Source organism: Magnolia sinica, chromosome 13 (genome assembly GCF_029962835.1).
Source record: "Magnolia sinica isolate HGM2019 chromosome 13, MsV1, whole genome shotgun sequence".
Classification (NCBI taxonomy): Eukaryota; Viridiplantae; Streptophyta; class Magnoliopsida; order Magnoliales; family Magnoliaceae; genus Magnolia; species Magnolia sinica.
Window position 1 is genome coordinate 48,274,626 of NC_080585.1, and position 18,578 is coordinate 48,293,203.

The following is an 18,578-nucleotide window of genomic DNA, read 5'->3' on the forward strand; positions in this document are numbered from 1 at the left end:
TAATGCGGGGGCATTTTCACACCGGGCTTGAGTGGGGTGGCCTGTGGGATGCAAGGGCACACTTGAGATGGGCAGCCCACATAACCCATGGATTGGGACCCTTGTGAGGTGGGTGACTCATGTGAGACGGAACCCATGGATTTGGGCCCACGAGGGGGTGGAACCCATGGATTTGAGGCCCACGATGAGGGTTCAGCCGATGACCTAACCCATGGATTTGGGGCCTGGGCTATGAGATAAATGGATTAATTCGCCATGCTCTATCAGTTTGAGCTTTTATTATAAGTGGTTAATTGTCCTGCATCACCCTTTCACCCTTTTATAAAACCCGTTCACCTTTTTACCAAACCCTAGCCCTAATACTAACCCTCTCCCTTGGATGGATGGTTAGATCAAATTCCATGGATGGTTTGAATCATCTTGCCGTGGTAGGGCCTATATGACAAATGGTTGAATTTTGCTTAAAACCATGTGAACATGTTGGCAATTTGAATAGGGGCAAAAATGAAAATTTCTTTCCTCTCTATAATGTTAGGGGCAAAAACACCATTTCACATGGACAAGAATTAAATTTAAGCATCAAAGGTCCCTTTAACAGTCAAATCTGACTGATGTTAACCAGAGGCTGTTTTATGACCATATATTTAAAAGAGGAGTTATTTGGTGTATGGCAAAAAGGGCGGGTGGTATGGGATCAGTTAAACAAGCAGTGTTTGTCCTTCTTGCGAATGCTTTTGTATAGGTCACAGTCACAATTCCAGTTTACTATCAGAAAAAGAGTACAATTTAAATGTCATGTAGCTTTTCAATTCAACATCTAGGGTTATTATTTTTACTCATTTCATTTCCTTATCATTGTGATGAGCTGCTTCAACATCATCATTATTGTCCAGTTAAATCTAATCTTAGTGCTACTTTTATCTCTCATGATATTTGTCGCTTCTTGTTGTGTGCATCATTCCCTATTAAATAATTTAAATTATTAGTTTACGTCATTTCTTTAAGCTGTTCCAAACCTTTTTTTTTCCTTTTTGGTTTCACATTTAGTTTTATTGGGTTGATTTTACTGGCTTTGGCTGCCTTAAGCTTAGGCATACTTTATACTGATGTTTACCACTTTACTCATAGATACTAAGACTTGCTCGAGGACTTGGAGATTTTCTACTAGTTGGGATTCACACTGATCAAACAGTCAGGTCAGATACTTCATTTTATTTTTCTGATTTATGCTTATATGCATACTTGTTTAACACCACATTGCTGGTACCAAGTCTGGATAAAGGAAGGTTGCATCAGGTGGCGGTTGGCATTAAAATTTGGTCACAACTTTTACTCGACTCTTGACAATCTGACATTTTGAGAGTGGAATGTGGGAACAAGATTCGTGTAGCCTAGCCCAATTAGTTGGATAAGGCTTAGATGATGTTATGATGATACGTCTATGCCTACTTGTTTAGTACCACATTCCGTAATGAACTTATTATGAAGAAATCATTCCAAGGAGGGTTGCGTTGGGTTGGCGGCCGGTGTTAAAATTTGGCCACAACTTTTTCGCATGAATCCTGACATTCTAACATTTCGAGAGTGGTGTATGGGAACCAGATTCACATAACCAACCTCAATTAGTTAGGATAAGGCTTAGAAGATGATGACGATGATGTCACATTGAAGATGCTTATATGCGTATTGTTTAATACCACATCCTGTAATCGGCGTAAGGAAGAAAGCATTCTCTCTGTGAGTAAAGCTCTATGTGAAGATTAGTCTAAGACCCTTGTAGTATCACCTATTTGTGTCATTTTCTTTTTTCCTTTTCTAATTTTGTTAGTATCCTCTTTCTGGCAAGCCTTTGCATCCTCGTCTTCGTATCCAGTTGATGAGGAAATGCTGTGTCACAGTTACATGTCAGCTTTAGTGAGTTTTCTCAAACAAGTGACTTCTAGTTCTCAGTTTCGTCCTCTGCTTTAGTAGGGAAGATTTGATTCTTAATATTCTGGGTCTCCTTTTCTTGAGAATCAAATCACAAAGAACTGCACTCAAAATTCACATAGGAGTCAAGGTATCGTGTGGCTATAGATTCTATGGATCTTCAAGATCACATCGAGGCAGTTTCCATAGAAAATGAATCAGGTGGTGTGGGTTGATGGAGCATCATTATTCATAAAGGCCTGTGCTTGGTTGTGACATATGCCACTGATGAAACATATTATAGAAGTGAACTTTTCAGGTTTCTTTTTCATTATTTGGTGACAAATTATGCTTCCCTCTCTCCCTTAAGACTTGTTTTTGTTAGATCGATTGTTCTATGGTAAATTGGTAATTAATGCCTAAAGTGATTTCAAACCATTATGGATCTGTTTTTGTGAATCAAAATTTGTTTTGTAATTATGATCTCATTTCTGTTAGAGTGATTTCTTTCTATCCATTTCTGTGATGATCATCATAATTAGTTAAGAAATGTCCGTATGATGCCCTCAAATTTGTGTCCTCTGTGTACCTTAGGATTCGTATGTGTTTCAGTGTTAGAAGCGGACACAAAACATTAGATGTGGCTCAACAAATTTTCTAAAAATGTTGTTGTTGCTGAACTTTTTATTTACATATTTTTATGAATGGATCTTTTTATTAGAAAGGAAAAGAAAAAAGAAAAAAGAAAAGGACAACAAAAAAACTAGCAGTCAGGCAACAACATATCCAACCACTAAAGAAACAGGGCAGGTAGACAGGTTCCGATCACCGAAGGACACAACAGCAACCTACCTCCCCATTGCTAGTCCTGTAGCTGCACGAAACGTGAAGTGAAACGTCACAAAATTTGGGTGCGGGAGCAGGGAAGCGTCTGTTTCAAAATGGTTCCAAGTATAAACTGGTAGGACGTGGGAGTCAAAGTGCGATTTTGGAGCAGGTCCCGAAGTGGGAGCAACACCTTGTTAGAAGGATCATCTAACCAAGGATAAGCCTTGATAGGTCCCCCAAAAGCACTTCCTCCTTTTCAAGGATGTTTGCTCTAGAGTTCTCTGAGAGGTGCACATGAGAATGATGCAGTCATCGCTGCAACGAACTCAAGAGGGTTCTTCCATTTTTATGCTACTCTTCTAAGGAAAGAGAACCTCCTTGATCCATTTGACCCCATTACTTGAGTCTCCCTCAATGATAATTGGAGTTAGGTTACAATTACCCACTAACCTGACCCTTTGAAGCAGAAACATTAGCTTCGGTGTAATCACCAATGCCCAGAGGTCCTGAGAACTACACAATAGTTGTGCACTGGTTATCTCTGACCAAACCTCCAAAGTCTGCTGGTCCTGGGTTTCCCATAGATCACTTGTTAAAGTTTAATTTAAACCATCCAATTAGTGGAAAATGCCATCACTAAGGGGGCTTAATCGACTTTCTACCGCTTGCCAGCACTCTCTCTAAATTGGACTGGAATCAAACAGGCTGCAACTAGTTATTTAAACGTCGGTATTGAAGCACGTATCATAGACTCGGGATATGGAAACATATCGGTATTGCATGGGAAATATCACATGTATCAGGGAATGTATTGCTGTTTGAGGGAAACATTGGGAAATGATGGAATCTTTCAGTAAAACTTTAGGATACGTTGAAAGAGACATGATTGTATGCTAAGAATTCAAAAAATCACAAAAACAAGTATGCACAATAAGTTTCCTTTGTATACAATCCTAAACTATGCGTTGTCTGATGCAATTATATCCAAAGCGAGTTCATATAATTTATAAATCATACAATACAAGTATAAAAACAGATTCCACTAAATGTATTTAAAAGAATAGTTTTTATAGGTTTTTTTGTGATTTTTTTGGAGTTTCCAGTAGGGGAATGTATCACAATGCATTGCGGATACATATTGCAATGTATCACAATGTACTGCATGTATCAACGGTACGGGAAATTATTATGCAGTGTTTGCAATATCAATGGTATCGGCAAATACTATTGGTATCGAGGTTGGCTGAAATGAAACAGCTCGGAAGTCTATGGACTACTGGGAATCGCATGAAATATCGTCAAATATCGTAGTGTATCAGCGATATGTTGATATAATGCAATATTTTCAAAATATTGCCTGCTATATATTACTTGGTATCAATGATACATTCGATAGTATTGTCAGTACTTTCCCAACCAATAACCACCTTTCATTTTTTTCTCAAAAAAATCTCCAAAAACCCAAAAAATCCCATTTTGCCTCGAATCTTTTCTTGTAATCCATTCTTACAGTAATTGTGATCAACCCAGTTTCTTTTTTGGAGAAACAACCAGATTTTTGTGTGGAAATCGAGATCAGACAAGTGGGCCTGATTTTGAAACGGGGAGAAATTTTTTTTTATTGTTCAATAGACCTAAGATGGAAATCCATGATTTTGCATGCTCAATCATCCATGATTTTGATTTTCTTATGCATCCTATACTTGAAGGATGCGAAGTCACTGGGCCATTTGTTCTTGCATTTGGGATAGCCCTCTTGCCACTCTTAATGTCTCTTGAGTTATGCCTAGCTCGCTCCCCTCCTTTTTGGCATCTGGGCATGAAGGCGGTTTTGGCAAAGAAGGTAAGGTGGTTTGGTGGCTCACGGGGATGGTGGCCTTGTGGGCAATATGGGGAGAGAGAAACAGGCGTTATTTTGAAAACAAATCAGAAATGACACATCGGATTTATTGCAAGGCACTGCATTGGGTCGTCAATTGGACGGTTGGGGTCAAGGACCTAGACATCTTTGTCGTTGTAGCCTTGCTCAGCCTGTCGGTTTTTTCCTTTTCTTTTGCTTTTTGTATCCTTTCCCACTCTTGGGCGGTTTCTTAATAAATTCAGTCAATTAAAAAAAAAAATCATGGATTTCAACGTCTGATTTGGTGGTTTAGGAAAATTGTAGGAATTGGGGAAATCCGATTGTTTCCCATGTTTCAGCCTTTTAAATTGCAATTAGAGTACAAAAATAAAAAATAAAAAAAAATCACATTGGACATGTTGGAGGTTATCTACAGATTGATAGAGGTTTTGATTTTTTGAAAAAGATTTATTTTATTTTATTTTTTAATGTCTTTTAATTAATTTTTTTTTTTTTTTCACAAAATCTATATGGATCAGCTGTCATTTAGCCTTAATTTTCAAGTGTTTGCAAGTATTGGTTGATCTCACTATCAATTACACTCTAATTTGTGAATTGGGGGAAATCCAAAAAATTTCCCAATTCACCAATTTAAATTGTACTTGGGAGTATGGAATTATTTATTTCATGTATATGTACATAACACGTGCTTGTGAAGTTAAAGAAATATATATATATATATATATATATATATATATATATATATATATATATATATATATATATATATATATATATATATATATATATATATCATTTGAATTAATCCGACTTCTTCGTTGGCTTTTGAATATATTGCTTGTGTTTTCACATGTCTTCCTAAATTTATAAATAATATGAACTGATTTTGAATATAATTGCATCACTTCCGTTAGACATGCATAGTTTAGGACCCTATACAAAGGAAGCCTATTATGCACACTTGGTTTTTTTTTTTTTCTTTTTTTTTTTTGTGATATTTTGATTTCTAAGTGTGTAATGATGTCTTTTTTAACATTTATTTTAACATCACCTGAAGTTTCGTTGGAAAATTTGACCAATTTCCCAATGCTTCCTAAAAATAGTGATACATTACACAATACATACGATATTTCCCATGTGATACTGTTTCTATATCCCAATGGTCCGATACATCCATCCATACTGATACTGTAAACATCAATTTTATGAAGAGGTTTTGGCAAAATATCGTGCTGTATTCAATGTTCATAAGTATCAGTATCACTACAAGTTTCGCTAACCGAGGATATAGAAACAATATCGATATCATCGATAATATCGCTGATAATCAGAAATGCGGGAAAATATGTGAAAATGGTAGAAGTGAAACTTCAAGAGATGTTAAAATACACATATTTGCATATTTAGAAATAAAAAATTTGCAAATAGAATGTGTACCCAATAAGCTTCCATTTAATGGGGGCTTAAAAGCATGTGTTGTTTTAAGAAACAGTATAACCATCCCATTGATCCCATCTAACCATCCATCCAGCCTTCCATCCAAACATCCATCGATATTGCAGAATACCAACAACTCACAATATTTTGCCAAGAAATCATCAACAACTGGAAAGAAAACGAAAGATTGTGGCCTTGATATCGAGCATGTTGCGATCACAATAATATTGAGATACTATCAATATTAGCAATGATAAATTGAAAACAACATACAACAATGTGCCCATAAAAAATTTTGAAATAGTTTTTTTTTTTTTTTTAATAAACAAACTTTCTATGATATCTCTACATTGATGATATTATTGAAATATCGCCAAGACACATGTGATACAAGTGTCATAACACAGTAAAAAATATTGGCGATACATGGGCGATATTGATACATTGGCAATACAAGCAATGCCTGGAATTTACACAGTTGAAAATATTGGAGATATCAATATGTTAGCGATATTTAGCGATGCATTGTTGATAACTGGAATTTCTAATACTACTGGTGTTATTAGTATCGCTACCAGTGTTATCGGTATCGCCAAGCTAGAGGCAATGATAATATTGGAGATAATTCAAACACTAGCAGTGTTTGAGTTGTCGGTATCACTACGAGTTTCGCTGGTCGGAGATAAGGATATAATATCCAGAATTGTAAGGAAAAGGGGGAAACATGGGAAAACAGTGGATTTTTTCATTGAAACTTCAGGACATGCCTAAATACACATATTACATATTTAGGAATAAGAAATTTGCAAAAAGAATCCATTATACAATTAGTTTTCATTTAATGGGGCCCAAAAAGCATACGATGCCATAAGAAACACTCTAGTAACCAAAATGAGTTTATATATTACAAATGCAACTAGTATGCAATAGTTATTATCTGAGTACGAGATTGGTGGACATTTATTAGACAATTAAAATGAATAAATCCAACGGTCCTAGTTTCATAAAAAAAACATCAAAAATTTGTCATTGGGATGGTGACGTAGCTAGAGAGGGTTGCTCATTCCATTCAACTACTTAATAAAATATATGTCACATGTACAATTTTGAGGGCCTGCCCATTAAGAGTTACATATAGCCGAAGTATAATAAACCTCCTATTTTAAATCTTTTCGTTTGCAAATAAGGGTAAATGGGTCTTCTTGGCCTCACATCCTGTATGTGGGATCCACCATAAAGTTTGTCAGAAATCCACTCCGCCCATCCATTTAACCAAATCATGTTAGGGCCCAAGCCTAAAAATTAGACAGATCCAAAACTCAAGTGGACCACATGATAGGACAAAGTGGGCAAGAAAATGCTTACCATTAAAACCTCCCTGGGGGTCCATCGTGATGTTTATATCCCATCCATACCATTCGTAGGGTCATTCCTATTGAGATGAATTGAGAACATAAAAATACTAGCCCCAGGAAAAGGACCAAAAATTTTTGTAGCCCCCAAGAATGTTTCAATGGTGGACGTTTAATCCACACCATTTCATGTCGTGCGGTCCACTTGAGCTTTGGATCTGCTTGATTTTTGCGATCTTGCCCTAACATGCTCTGAAAAGTGGACGAATGGAGTGGATTTCTCACAAACATTATAGTAGGGCCCACCGACTGGTTGCACATAAAGTCGGACCTTAGTAACAAGGACCGCGGCTTGGCTGATACAAGGAACCAATGATTTGGGAAGTTGAGACAAGGAACCAACAATGTGTGTGGGACCTTGATTGTAGAGCCCACCTCGATGTATGCATTGTATATCCGCACTGTCCATCTATTTTGCCACCTTATTTTAGGGGTGGACGTGGACCACTCCACGCGAAAGTCGAAACAGTGATCATTGACCGTTGAAAACCTTGTGGGCCACAAAATATTGGATCAAGTTGATATTTGTTTTGTTTTTGTTTTTTGGTTTTCCCTTTCATCCAAGTCTGTATGAACTTATCAACAGGTTGGATGGTCAATAAACATTATGGTGGACCCAAGGAAGTTTTTAATGGTGGTCGTTCAATGACCATTGTTTCTTCTGGTGTTGTCCACTTGAGATTTGTATCTGGTTCTTTTTTGGGATCATTCCCTAAAATAAGCTATAAAAGACGTATGGATGACGTTGATGCAATGCATACATCGAGGTGGGCCGTACGGAATCCTGCTTACAAAGTAGGTTCTGCGGCTGTAAGGAGGCACCAAAGTAGATTAGGTGCAAACGAGGCCTGAGCCAAGACAGTGCCACACTTATGGTGGGGCCCACCTTGATGTATTTATTGTATATCCATGCCGTCCATCCATTTTTACAATTCAGTTTAGGGCATGAGCCCAAAACTGAAGTAGATTCAAATCTTAGGTAGACCATCACATAAGAAACAATGGTGATTAGCCATTAAAACCTTCACATGGGTCACAAAAGTTTTGGATCAACCTGATATTTCTACTTTTCCCTTCATCCAGGTTTATGTGATCTTATTAATAGCTTGGACGGCAATAAACATTACAGTGGGCCATAGGAAGTTTTTAATGGTGGAGCTTCAACCGCCACTCTTTGTTAGAATTTAGTCCACCGAAGATTTTGATTTGCTTCGTTTTTGGGATCTGCCCTAGAATGACATGGAAAAACCTATGGACGACATGCATTTATACTAAATACATCAAGGTAGGCTCCACAGTGAGGGCCGCACTGTCTTTTATAAAGCCGCAGTCGCATCAAATCCACTCCCTCTTAAAACAAGGGTGTCTTCCCCAGAAAACCTGTAATGATAATGTGATTTTGATCATTTTTCCGTCAAAAATCTGAAAATCTCTCTAAAAATTTATCTATTTTTTCAAATCCGAACCCAAATTCCCTTAAATCTCACCGAAATCGGGTTCCCTTTCAAATTTTTTCTCTTCGAAGAAAAGAAAAGGGGTTTTTTTTTTCAAGGTTTTTCCTACCGCCGAAAATTTGGCACTCTCGACAACGATTGGCCCACCAAATCTAGTTGAAAGCTACTCACGCAGGCAAATCTTGAGGGAAAAAAAAGGGTAAGAGAGATTTTTTTTTTCTGTATTATTTATTTATTTATTTCAAATCTTTGCAATGGTAGGAAGAAAATTTCGACGATAACTATTTTTTTTCAATAAAATCAAAAATATTAGTGATATTCTGTAGAGACTAGAGAAATGAAAAATTGGTGTCTCGGTGTTGCTAGTGCAGCGACATCGATATTGTCTGCGATAATTCGATAACATCGCGGATAATTTAAATATTGGATATATTAAAAAAACATTTGAAGTGCTTACCATGTGCATCTATGCATACACATCGTAGGAAGGTTTAAAACAATGTAAGACCAACGATTTTGCCATGCAGAGTTGATTGAAGTAGGTTGACTACTTGACCCGGAGAACCTTTTCTTTCAATTAGAGAAGTAAAAAAAAAAAAGTGAAAGAATTATTAAGAGCAGGTTTTAAATAGCAGTAGCGTGTAGCGTAAGCTCCGCAATACTTCTATTTTTTAATTTAAAAATAGGAAAAATATGATAAATAGTAAGAAAAAAAGCAATATATATATATATATATATATATATATATATATATATATATATATATATATATATATATGCCTAAAAGATTATTCATTTTTCAAGTATGTTCAAAAAAATTATTAGTTATCATTTATCAAAAGCCAATCCAGATGTATAAAGTTATAAACCAAGTCAAATAATTATCACATCAACAACTTTTTAAGCAAACCGCTTTAATCAATAGTCTAATTGAAACCACAAGTCACAACTCACAGGTATGAAAAAGAAATAAAAACTCCACAGATTAAGAGTATTAACTACAATACAGATGTCATCAATACAAAGAGGGATTTTCGAAACCCTCTCTTTTAAGTTTAGTTTTAAAGGTTTTTTAATGTGTGAGTTTCACACCAAATTTAACGAAGGATCACCAACATTTTAGGTGAAAGTAAACAGAGAAAGGTTTGATTTTAGCTTTACATTTTAGGTTTTTCATGATGTGAGTTTTACACCATTTTTAACAAACAAAGCTAAAAAAAGCATTGTAGCGTATGCCCCTTGTAGCGTATGCTACATGGGATTTACGCTATTTAGCTATGCTAAGAGCGCTATTTGAAACACTGATTCAGACTAGCGGCAGGTCATTGACATGAATCCCAGATCGATAAATAAATGATCAGTGAATCACAGCATGAAAAAGCATCAACCAGGTTGAAAATCTGAACTACAGTTCTCAACTTGGCAGTGACCATACTCTATTTTCAGATTCTAGATTAAGGGAATAATGAGTTACATATATTGATATGGGGGATCCTGCTTTTGGTTGTGGACATGATTTGCTCTGTCCAATAATAAGTCTTGGGGCAGAAATGCTGGAAAACAGAACCCCCTGCTAATGCAGGTCCTGATTTCTGCACCACCCCAAATACATACTTTGCCTGCCTGAAATGCCAAGTCAATTGCAATTCAGGACTGAATCCAAATGGGTCCCTTGGTTTCTAAGTTATGAATTACGAATTTATGATATACAAGTTGAAATACCAACTAGCTTGTTCAAGCTATAGAATTGCATTGAAGTTTTCCATGTTTTTCTTTCAGACCTAATTAAGTTTTCATGAGGATGATTAACATAACAATAGTGTCCTATAGTAATTGTTAATTGTTGTTAATAGGTGTTAGCTTTAACATTGTTTCCTCCTATTATTTATTTGTTGCTTGGGCAATCATTTTGTATCAGATATTCATCTATAGCATTCTTTTCCTTGTGAAAAAACTATAATCGATTAATAATTCAGATTTTGTTATGGAATACTCCTGCAGTGTTTATAGAGGTGTGCATCGCCCAATTATGAATCTTCATGAGAGAAGCTTGAGTGTTTTGGCTTGCCGATATGTAGATGAGGTGATAATTGGTGCTCCTCGGGAGGTGTCAAAGGATATGGTTAGTTTATTTTTATTTTTGATTCTTGCAATTTTATGTGTTAGATTTCCTTGCTTTCTTTTTCTACTGTATATATTCATTTTCTTGCTATTTCTACCATTTTTGTGGTTGGTTGTAATAAATTTTCATGCTGCATGTATGTCTAGAATGTGAACAATTATGGTTGTTTCCACCACACGGACTGATGAGCTTCAAAAGGACCAATCGGCTCCCTGCCCGAAACCTCCATATAATTGAAATATTTTTCAACAGTGGCAACCCAATCGAGAAAACTTATGGGTTGATTGTTTGTTTAACTTTGGAAAATCTACCTTCCTATGGAAATAACCATCTTCTCCAATCCTCTAGCCATTTTCTTGACTAAGTTTTTGAGATCTTGAAAGTGGACATCTTCTCATCCTGCATTGTCTTAAGATACTGTACTGTTTCCCTTACCAAGTTTTTACATAGATTCACAAAGATACAAATCATGTGAGGTCTGTTACCCCTTAACATAGAAAAAAGAGGTGAAGAAATAAGATGAGGTGTCCTGACAAAAAGAAAAAAGAAAACAAAAAAAGAAATCAAATAACAAAAGAAGTTGATAAAGGTGAAAGGAAAACTCCATGAAGAATATGTTTGTACACCATAGAGCATAGCTGAAATGAGGATGTTGAGATGGATGAGTGGCAAGACAAGTAAGGATAGGACTAGAAATGAATGCATTTAAGGAAACTCGGTAGTAGCACCAATAGGTAAGAAGATGAGGGAAGGCAGACTTAGATGATTTGGCCATGTGTAATGGAGACCATGAACAACACCGGTTAGAAGGAGTGAGTTGGTTCAAGTTTAATGCTCTAAAAGGGAAAGGGAAAGGCCCAAAAGGACGTGAGTAGAGGTAGTAATAAAGGACCTGAAACTATGTGGTTTAACCAAGGATACTGTCCATGTTAGAGTGGAATGGGGAAACAGGATTCATGTAGCTCCCAATTAGTTGGGATAAGGCTCAGATGATAATGTATATTTATATACTCAAAAGTGTATGACAAGGGCACTTTTTGATGACATCATTATGGAACTGTCTGTGGAATTCATGCAGATTTTGAAGTGCCGCATTGTGTCGAGGAGTGTGCAAGCGTCCCAAGTGGAGTAGAAATGTACAACTAACACCGGTGATGCAGGACAATTAACCACTTGCTCTAAAAGCTTGAACTGATAAAGCATGACAAATTAATCCCTATCTCATAGCCCAGGCCCCAAATCCATGGGCTCCGCCTCACATGGGCCCCAAATCCATGGGTCATGTGGGCCACCCACCCCAGTGTGCCCCTGCATCCCACAGGCCACCCCACAGCCCGGTGTGAAAATGCCTCCGCATTAACTGGTTAGGAGTTTTCCATCTAGAAGATCTCTACTGTGTGGGCCAGCCACTCACTGGGGCATATAGTACAATAGTCTCTATCACTGAACCATCGGCTCACACTCCTAAAAATTGAAAACCCAAACTATGCCATACAAACTTTCAAGCTGAGCATTGTATTCCACCTCCTAAAAAGGAAGTGTGTGTTTGCAGGTGAGTGATTTATATATGTTATTTAAACTTAGATATTCACCTACGGAATTTTGGATTCATTTGAAAGAAATATAATAAAGAAGACAATAACAAACAAAATATAATCCAAAAAGGAAAGAGTAATAAAATACACACACACAGTGACACACAAACACACACTGAAGTAGTATACACTAAAGTCATCCGGTTGACGTCACTTCTAACCCTCAAGCTTGCCCCATTCTCTTGTTTCCCAAGAAACTGACTTCCTCTCCCTCTCTGGATTTTGGTCAATTTTCACTATAGGCACCATGACCCACATAAGAAAACAAGCACGAGCTTTATTGTTCCGTTTGCTTCTTTTTTTTTTTCCTTTTGTTGTGATTCTCTAATTTTTTGCGAGAGTAATGTTCGTACCAAACTACTATTCCTTGAGGTGACTATATATGATTTTAATGTTTGTTAATCAATTATTGCTAGGGCCTATTTGTTTCACCAAATAGTACAGTAATGTAAAGAAAATGTGCAATGATTACAAATTACTTGTCTCCTGACACATTTGTATTTAACCGCCGATTTCTGTGTTTGGTTTGTCGGCAGTAAAATCGTAATGATGGAAATATCTATCTTTTTCTTCTTTTTTCTTTTACATTGTTGTATTATTTGGCTTTAGCCTTGTTTTAATAGATTATCACCTTTAAAAAAAAAAAAAAAATCGCAATGATGACACTTTACATTACTTTAATGTTAAATCATCATCAAAATAAACTGGTATCATTATTTAGATTCAAGATTTTCACAGTAGTGCCATGAAAAAGGTGTAATGATTACAAATTCTTTTACTATCTCCTAAATACATATGCATTTAACCGAAGATTCTCATGTTTGGTTTGTGGTGGTAAAATCGTAATGATGACACATTGCCTTTACGTTACAGGGGTAATTGGCAAAACAAACAGGCACTTAGTTTGTATTACAAGTAATTGGTTTTCATTGGAACTTGATGAATATTCTTGTCTAACTTATTTCATTCTAACGTCTTCATCGTTTTGTTTTGGTTTTGATTTTATTTGTTAATTTTATTTATTTAATTAAAATATCATTTGTTTGAAGTGTCACTATTCCTGGATTTTTGGAGTTTGCCATGCCGAACACTTTAGGACATTTAAACACTTAGGACCCGTGCCAAGTGTGTAGGTAATACTCCTAACCCTTCAAGAGGTGGCCAACAAATAGATGGTTGAGGAGGAAATACATAGAACGGTTCATATTTAACCAAAAAAGACCAAATACCATATAGCTAGTATCTTCCAATTAGAATGATTTTAGTGCATGGGAGAAATAGACTGTTCACTATTCCTGGATTTTTGAGTTCTTTTGGGAGAAATCTCGATTTGGGTGGAGAAATTGTGATCCAAGAGCGGAAACATGTTGGAATTCTATTATATTCATCTTTTGTCTATAGTATGTAGAAACAAGTTAGAAATCCATATATAAGGCATGGTTTTTAGACTTGTATTTTTTAAGGAAAGGGTGTAAGACAAGAAACTGGGGACAAACAAAAATCTTTTCATTTTCATCTATTCAAAATGCGAGTGTACGAAAATTAGATGGCACTGCTTGTGGATCAATCTACGGGTTGTCCATACTTTTACTATTTCTCAGCAAACTTTTTTCAAAAAAAATTAAAAATAGTGAAAAATGACTAAAAATTCATTTTTTGTAAAAATATGATGATAAACCATAATTGAATGATCTATAGACTGGCCATACTCTCTTGTTTTTCAGTAACAATAGCAATTTCTTTTTAAAAAAGTTGATAATTGTATCAAGTTTTATCCAACAATGGAAGTTTAGGCCCTTATAAAATGGAAACTTATTATGCATGCTTTTCTTTTTCAATGTTTTGAGTTCTAAATATGTAATCATACCTCTTTTAACATATCCTAAAATTTCATTGAAAAAATCTGTCTTTTCCCAATGTTTCCCTCTGACAGCAACACATTTCCCAATACATGTTATACCAGCATGTTTCCATATCCCAACAGGCTGCGATGCCAATACATAAAACATTGGTTGCTTCTTGTCGGTGGTGTTTAGCTAATCTGGAATAATGTGGCAATGCCTAAAGCAATGGCCATGCTTTTGGAGATTTAAAACCAATGAACTTGGCTTTTTTGGGTAGTTGTGGAGGATTTGTGATGGAAGAAGATGGCTTCTGGAAAAATGGGTGATATCTTCTTTTATGATTGGTAAACTATTCTCAAATAGAAAAGGAAAAATATATACAACCAGAAGAGGTACAATTGTCACAGGCAAAACAAAATTACAACAACTACAAATGGCAAGGATGCCTTTATTGCAATCATTATTGGGATTCCGCTGTGTGTAATTCCATCAGGAAGATGCTCTCCTTTGCAAGAATATTCGCCCTGGAGTTAGCTGATTTGTGCACGCAGGAGAAGGATACATCTACCCACAAATGTTTATGGCTTCCTCGATATATTTGCTAGTTTCCAAGGGTAACATCCACCGTTCATCCACTTGAACACATTGCTCGAGTCTCCCGCAATTGTAGAAGAGCTGAGGTTGTGACTAGCTGCAATCTTAATCCCATGGTGAACTGTCGCAAGTTTAAAGAAATTTGACCTCCCACTGATCTAGTGAATTCTAGGACTGTAACACCTTAATTGTTCCTAAATAGTCCTTAGATGCCTGCCATACCCAGGTTGCCAAAAGAACACATGTCAAATTAAATTTTAACCCTGGGAGGAGAGGCACATATTTTGACTATTTTGGTTAGTTATTTACCACAAGAGCATCTCCTTCCATTTGGCTTCTGGAAGGGTTGAGAGGATCCCGATCATTGCTCTAAATTACTTCCTCCACCCAACTGTTCTTTCGAATTTTCTCCTTATGTTTCCTGCATTCTAGACGTTCCTACCTTGGAAAACGGTTCTATTTGTTTCACTTGTTGAACTAGGGAGATGCGAAGGAGAAGATGGGGAGCAATTTGTTCTACTGAGAGGCACATCGTACACTTGTTAGACAACCCTATTCCTTTGGTCTTGATATGATCCAGTGTGAGGATTTGTCCAAATAGGCCGTCCAACAAAATGCTTAACTTTCAACAGAACCCCACTTGCCCGAACAACTAGAGCCCAATCTGATGTAGTGCGTCCCTTGTTCTGGGGTCTTGTTAGAGAGACTTGACTGAGAAAATACCACTTAGCTCAAGTTGTCGAATTCTGTAATCGAAACCGCTATGAGAAACGTAGTAGTCTTCTAGCTAACTTGGCATTTAAGAGAGGAACAAGTGATAGCTTGCTAATTTGGGGTGGATGAGGGAGGTTGGTTTACTAATATTGCCTCCGTGTGTATGGCTTTGGGTGCTTCTAGGGCAAACCTTTTGAATTGTTGATCTATTCAAAAAGGAAATTGTTTTCTTCGATGGGAAATGGAACTCACATTCAATTCTAAGAGGCCTCTTTGCTTCGTCTCCCTAGACTGGCCCATATTGCTTCCAAGAGGGAAGTGTGCATAACCCAATGTTTTTCAATTCTATGTGAGCAAGTGGTTTAGGCTTCCCACTCCCCTCAACGTCATGAATTGGATTGATGAGGAATTGGGGGGATTGGTGAGATTGTTGGATCTTTTGCAGCCTTGGGCTTCTCCAATTCTCGACAGGGGTGGTTGGAAGTGGACATTGGACAGGTCAAGAACATTTTGAGTCAGCTCTTTCTGTGTTGATTTGTAATTCTTTCCCTTGTGAAGCCCATGATTTGACAGTAAAGAGCAAGGTGCTTACTAGTGTTTTAAATAGCTTATGCTACATAGAATAGCTTAACTCTATGTAGCTCATGAAAATAGCTTAAGTCATGTGTAGCCCACGCTACATGATAATTTGCATACACTACACGCTACATAGAGTATGTTAAATGCAACGTAGCTCACGTTACAAGTTATTTTTCATTATAACATTAAAATCAATAAATGTTTTAATGATTTGTTATATTTTTTATATTTTCAAATAAAAACTAGTTAATCTTTTCTATACTTTTAGTAAAATAATATAAGTAATACTATTAAAACAGTTTTGTTGCTCTCTCTTTTCCTTTATACTTAATCATTGCCTTTTCCTATTCCTTAAGGTTGAGTTTGGTTGCACCAAATATCATGAAATTTCACTATTAATCAATCTAATTTGGTGCAAAGTATCGTGAAATTGGTGCCACCAAGTGCAACCTTGAGTAAAAATCTATAAGTAGCATGTAGTGTACATCTCATGCTTTAGAGGGGTGAACCCATGCTACATGCTACTCGCTATTTAAAACATTACTGCTTACTATTGACAATCTTTGGAAAAGACATGATTATTTTGTGTATTACGCTTCTAGGATTTTAAGTCCATCAATCACCGTTTTGAGCATTGCAACTTCTTGCCAGAGCCATTTGGGGAATTTCTTCGATTTTAGTGTTGTTGGGCGATGCTTTAATCGATTTTGCTCCTTTTTCTTTGTGTGGAATGGGCAAGGTGTAGGGTTGTCAATGGGCGAGGTTCGAGCTGGGCCAACCTTTGTCTACATAGGCCTGAACCTGGCCCAAGCCCATGGCCAGCCAAAAAATTCTGGCCCGACATGTTTACACTAGGCCCGAGCCCAAGCCCTTTCCATTGTAGTGGAGAGAGAGAGAGAGAGAGAGAGAGAGAGAGATGGGTTTTTTAGGAGAAGATTTGAATTGGGATGGATTTTTAAGGAGAATATTTGACGAGAGAGATTTGCCAATGGGGGGAGTTTTTCAAATTTTAGAATTTTCGAACCCTAATGGGCAAGCCAGGCTAATAGGCTATTATACTTGGCCCGAGCCTAGCTGTTTAAAAATGGGCTTTAGATTTAGGCCCAAGCTCGGCCCGTGGGCCTGATATTGCAGTCCAAGCCTAACCCGTTGTGGGGCGCGACCCATAAGCCCGACAGGCCAGCCCGGCCCGTTGACATCCCTAGTAAGGTGTAGTAGGTCATAAAAGGGAAAATTTTATGAAAACTCTATCTTCTTGTTAGGATGTTACATAGGTTTAGCTCCATAGCATAAAAATAGCTTTACCCTTAGCCATAGCGGAAACACTTCATAGGATTTCAATCTATGGGTGAAAGTGCAATCGTTCCTTAAACCCCACAAAGACCATGTTCCTTTCACTCAACAAACACTGCAACATGGAGATGTTGGATAGGGGTGCAGTGGTGGGTCTCATAGATGGATTTGTGGTGGATGAAAGGGGCTCCGGGTTTCTCATCTCCAATACTCCAATGATACTCTCATCTTTTGCAATGCAGAGGAAGCCAAAGTTAATAATTTGAGGAAAATAATTCAGTGTTTTGAAGTTGTATTCAGGTTTGAAAGTGAACGTCTCCAAAAGCGAAATGCTGGGCGTTGGTACTTCTAACAAGGAGGTTGAAAAGGTGGTGGAGATCTTTGGTTCACTTGCCTTGGTCTTCCTATAGGTATTGGCAAACCGGCAAAGCATTTGTGGGATAAGGCGATAGAAAGAGTGGAAAGAAAGTTGTGGAGATGGAAAAGTCAGCACCTTTCACTTGGGGGTAGGCTAACGCTAATTAAGCCATCTCTATCGTACTTACCACTATATTTCATTTTGTTGTGTAAGTGCCCAAAGGAGGTGTTGGATAGGCTGGAAAGGCTAAGGCATGGCTTCTTGTGGTAGGGAGCTAAAGAGAAGCACACATTCTATTTACTCAAGTGGGATGAGGTGTGCAAACTGACTAGGGAAGGAGTTGCAAGGATAAAGAAGCTAGAAATCATGAACATAGTGTTGCTCGAAAAATGGCTATGAAGATATGGGATAGAAGAGAGCAGTTTATGGAGAGAGTTGATTGTGCACAAGTATGAGTGGAGGGGTGGTGGTGGACCAAGGAATCCTCTCTTTATCGAACTTCAGCTAAATGGAAATTGATTGTTAGATTGGGTACCGGATTCAAGGATGGTGTTGGATTCTCTCTAGGAGATGGATCGA

At 37.2% G+C, this 18,578-nt stretch overlaps 1 protein-coding gene across 2 annotated transcripts in view; it reads left to right on the plus strand.

The window, feature by feature from the left end:
- Positions 1-18,578, plus strand: part of LOC131223738 (ethanolamine-phosphate cytidylyltransferase) — a 99,862-nt gene that overhangs the window by 54,441 nt on the left and 26,843 nt on the right. For both annotated transcript variants that reach the window (XM_058219234.1, XM_058219235.1), the window contains exons 5-6: positions 1,129-1,196; positions 10,902-11,022. In XM_058219234.1, coding sequence (XP_058075217.1) covers positions 1,129-1,196; positions 10,902-11,022 — 189 coding nt within the window. The remainder of the gene's footprint in view (positions 1-1,128; positions 1,197-10,901; positions 11,023-18,578) is intronic.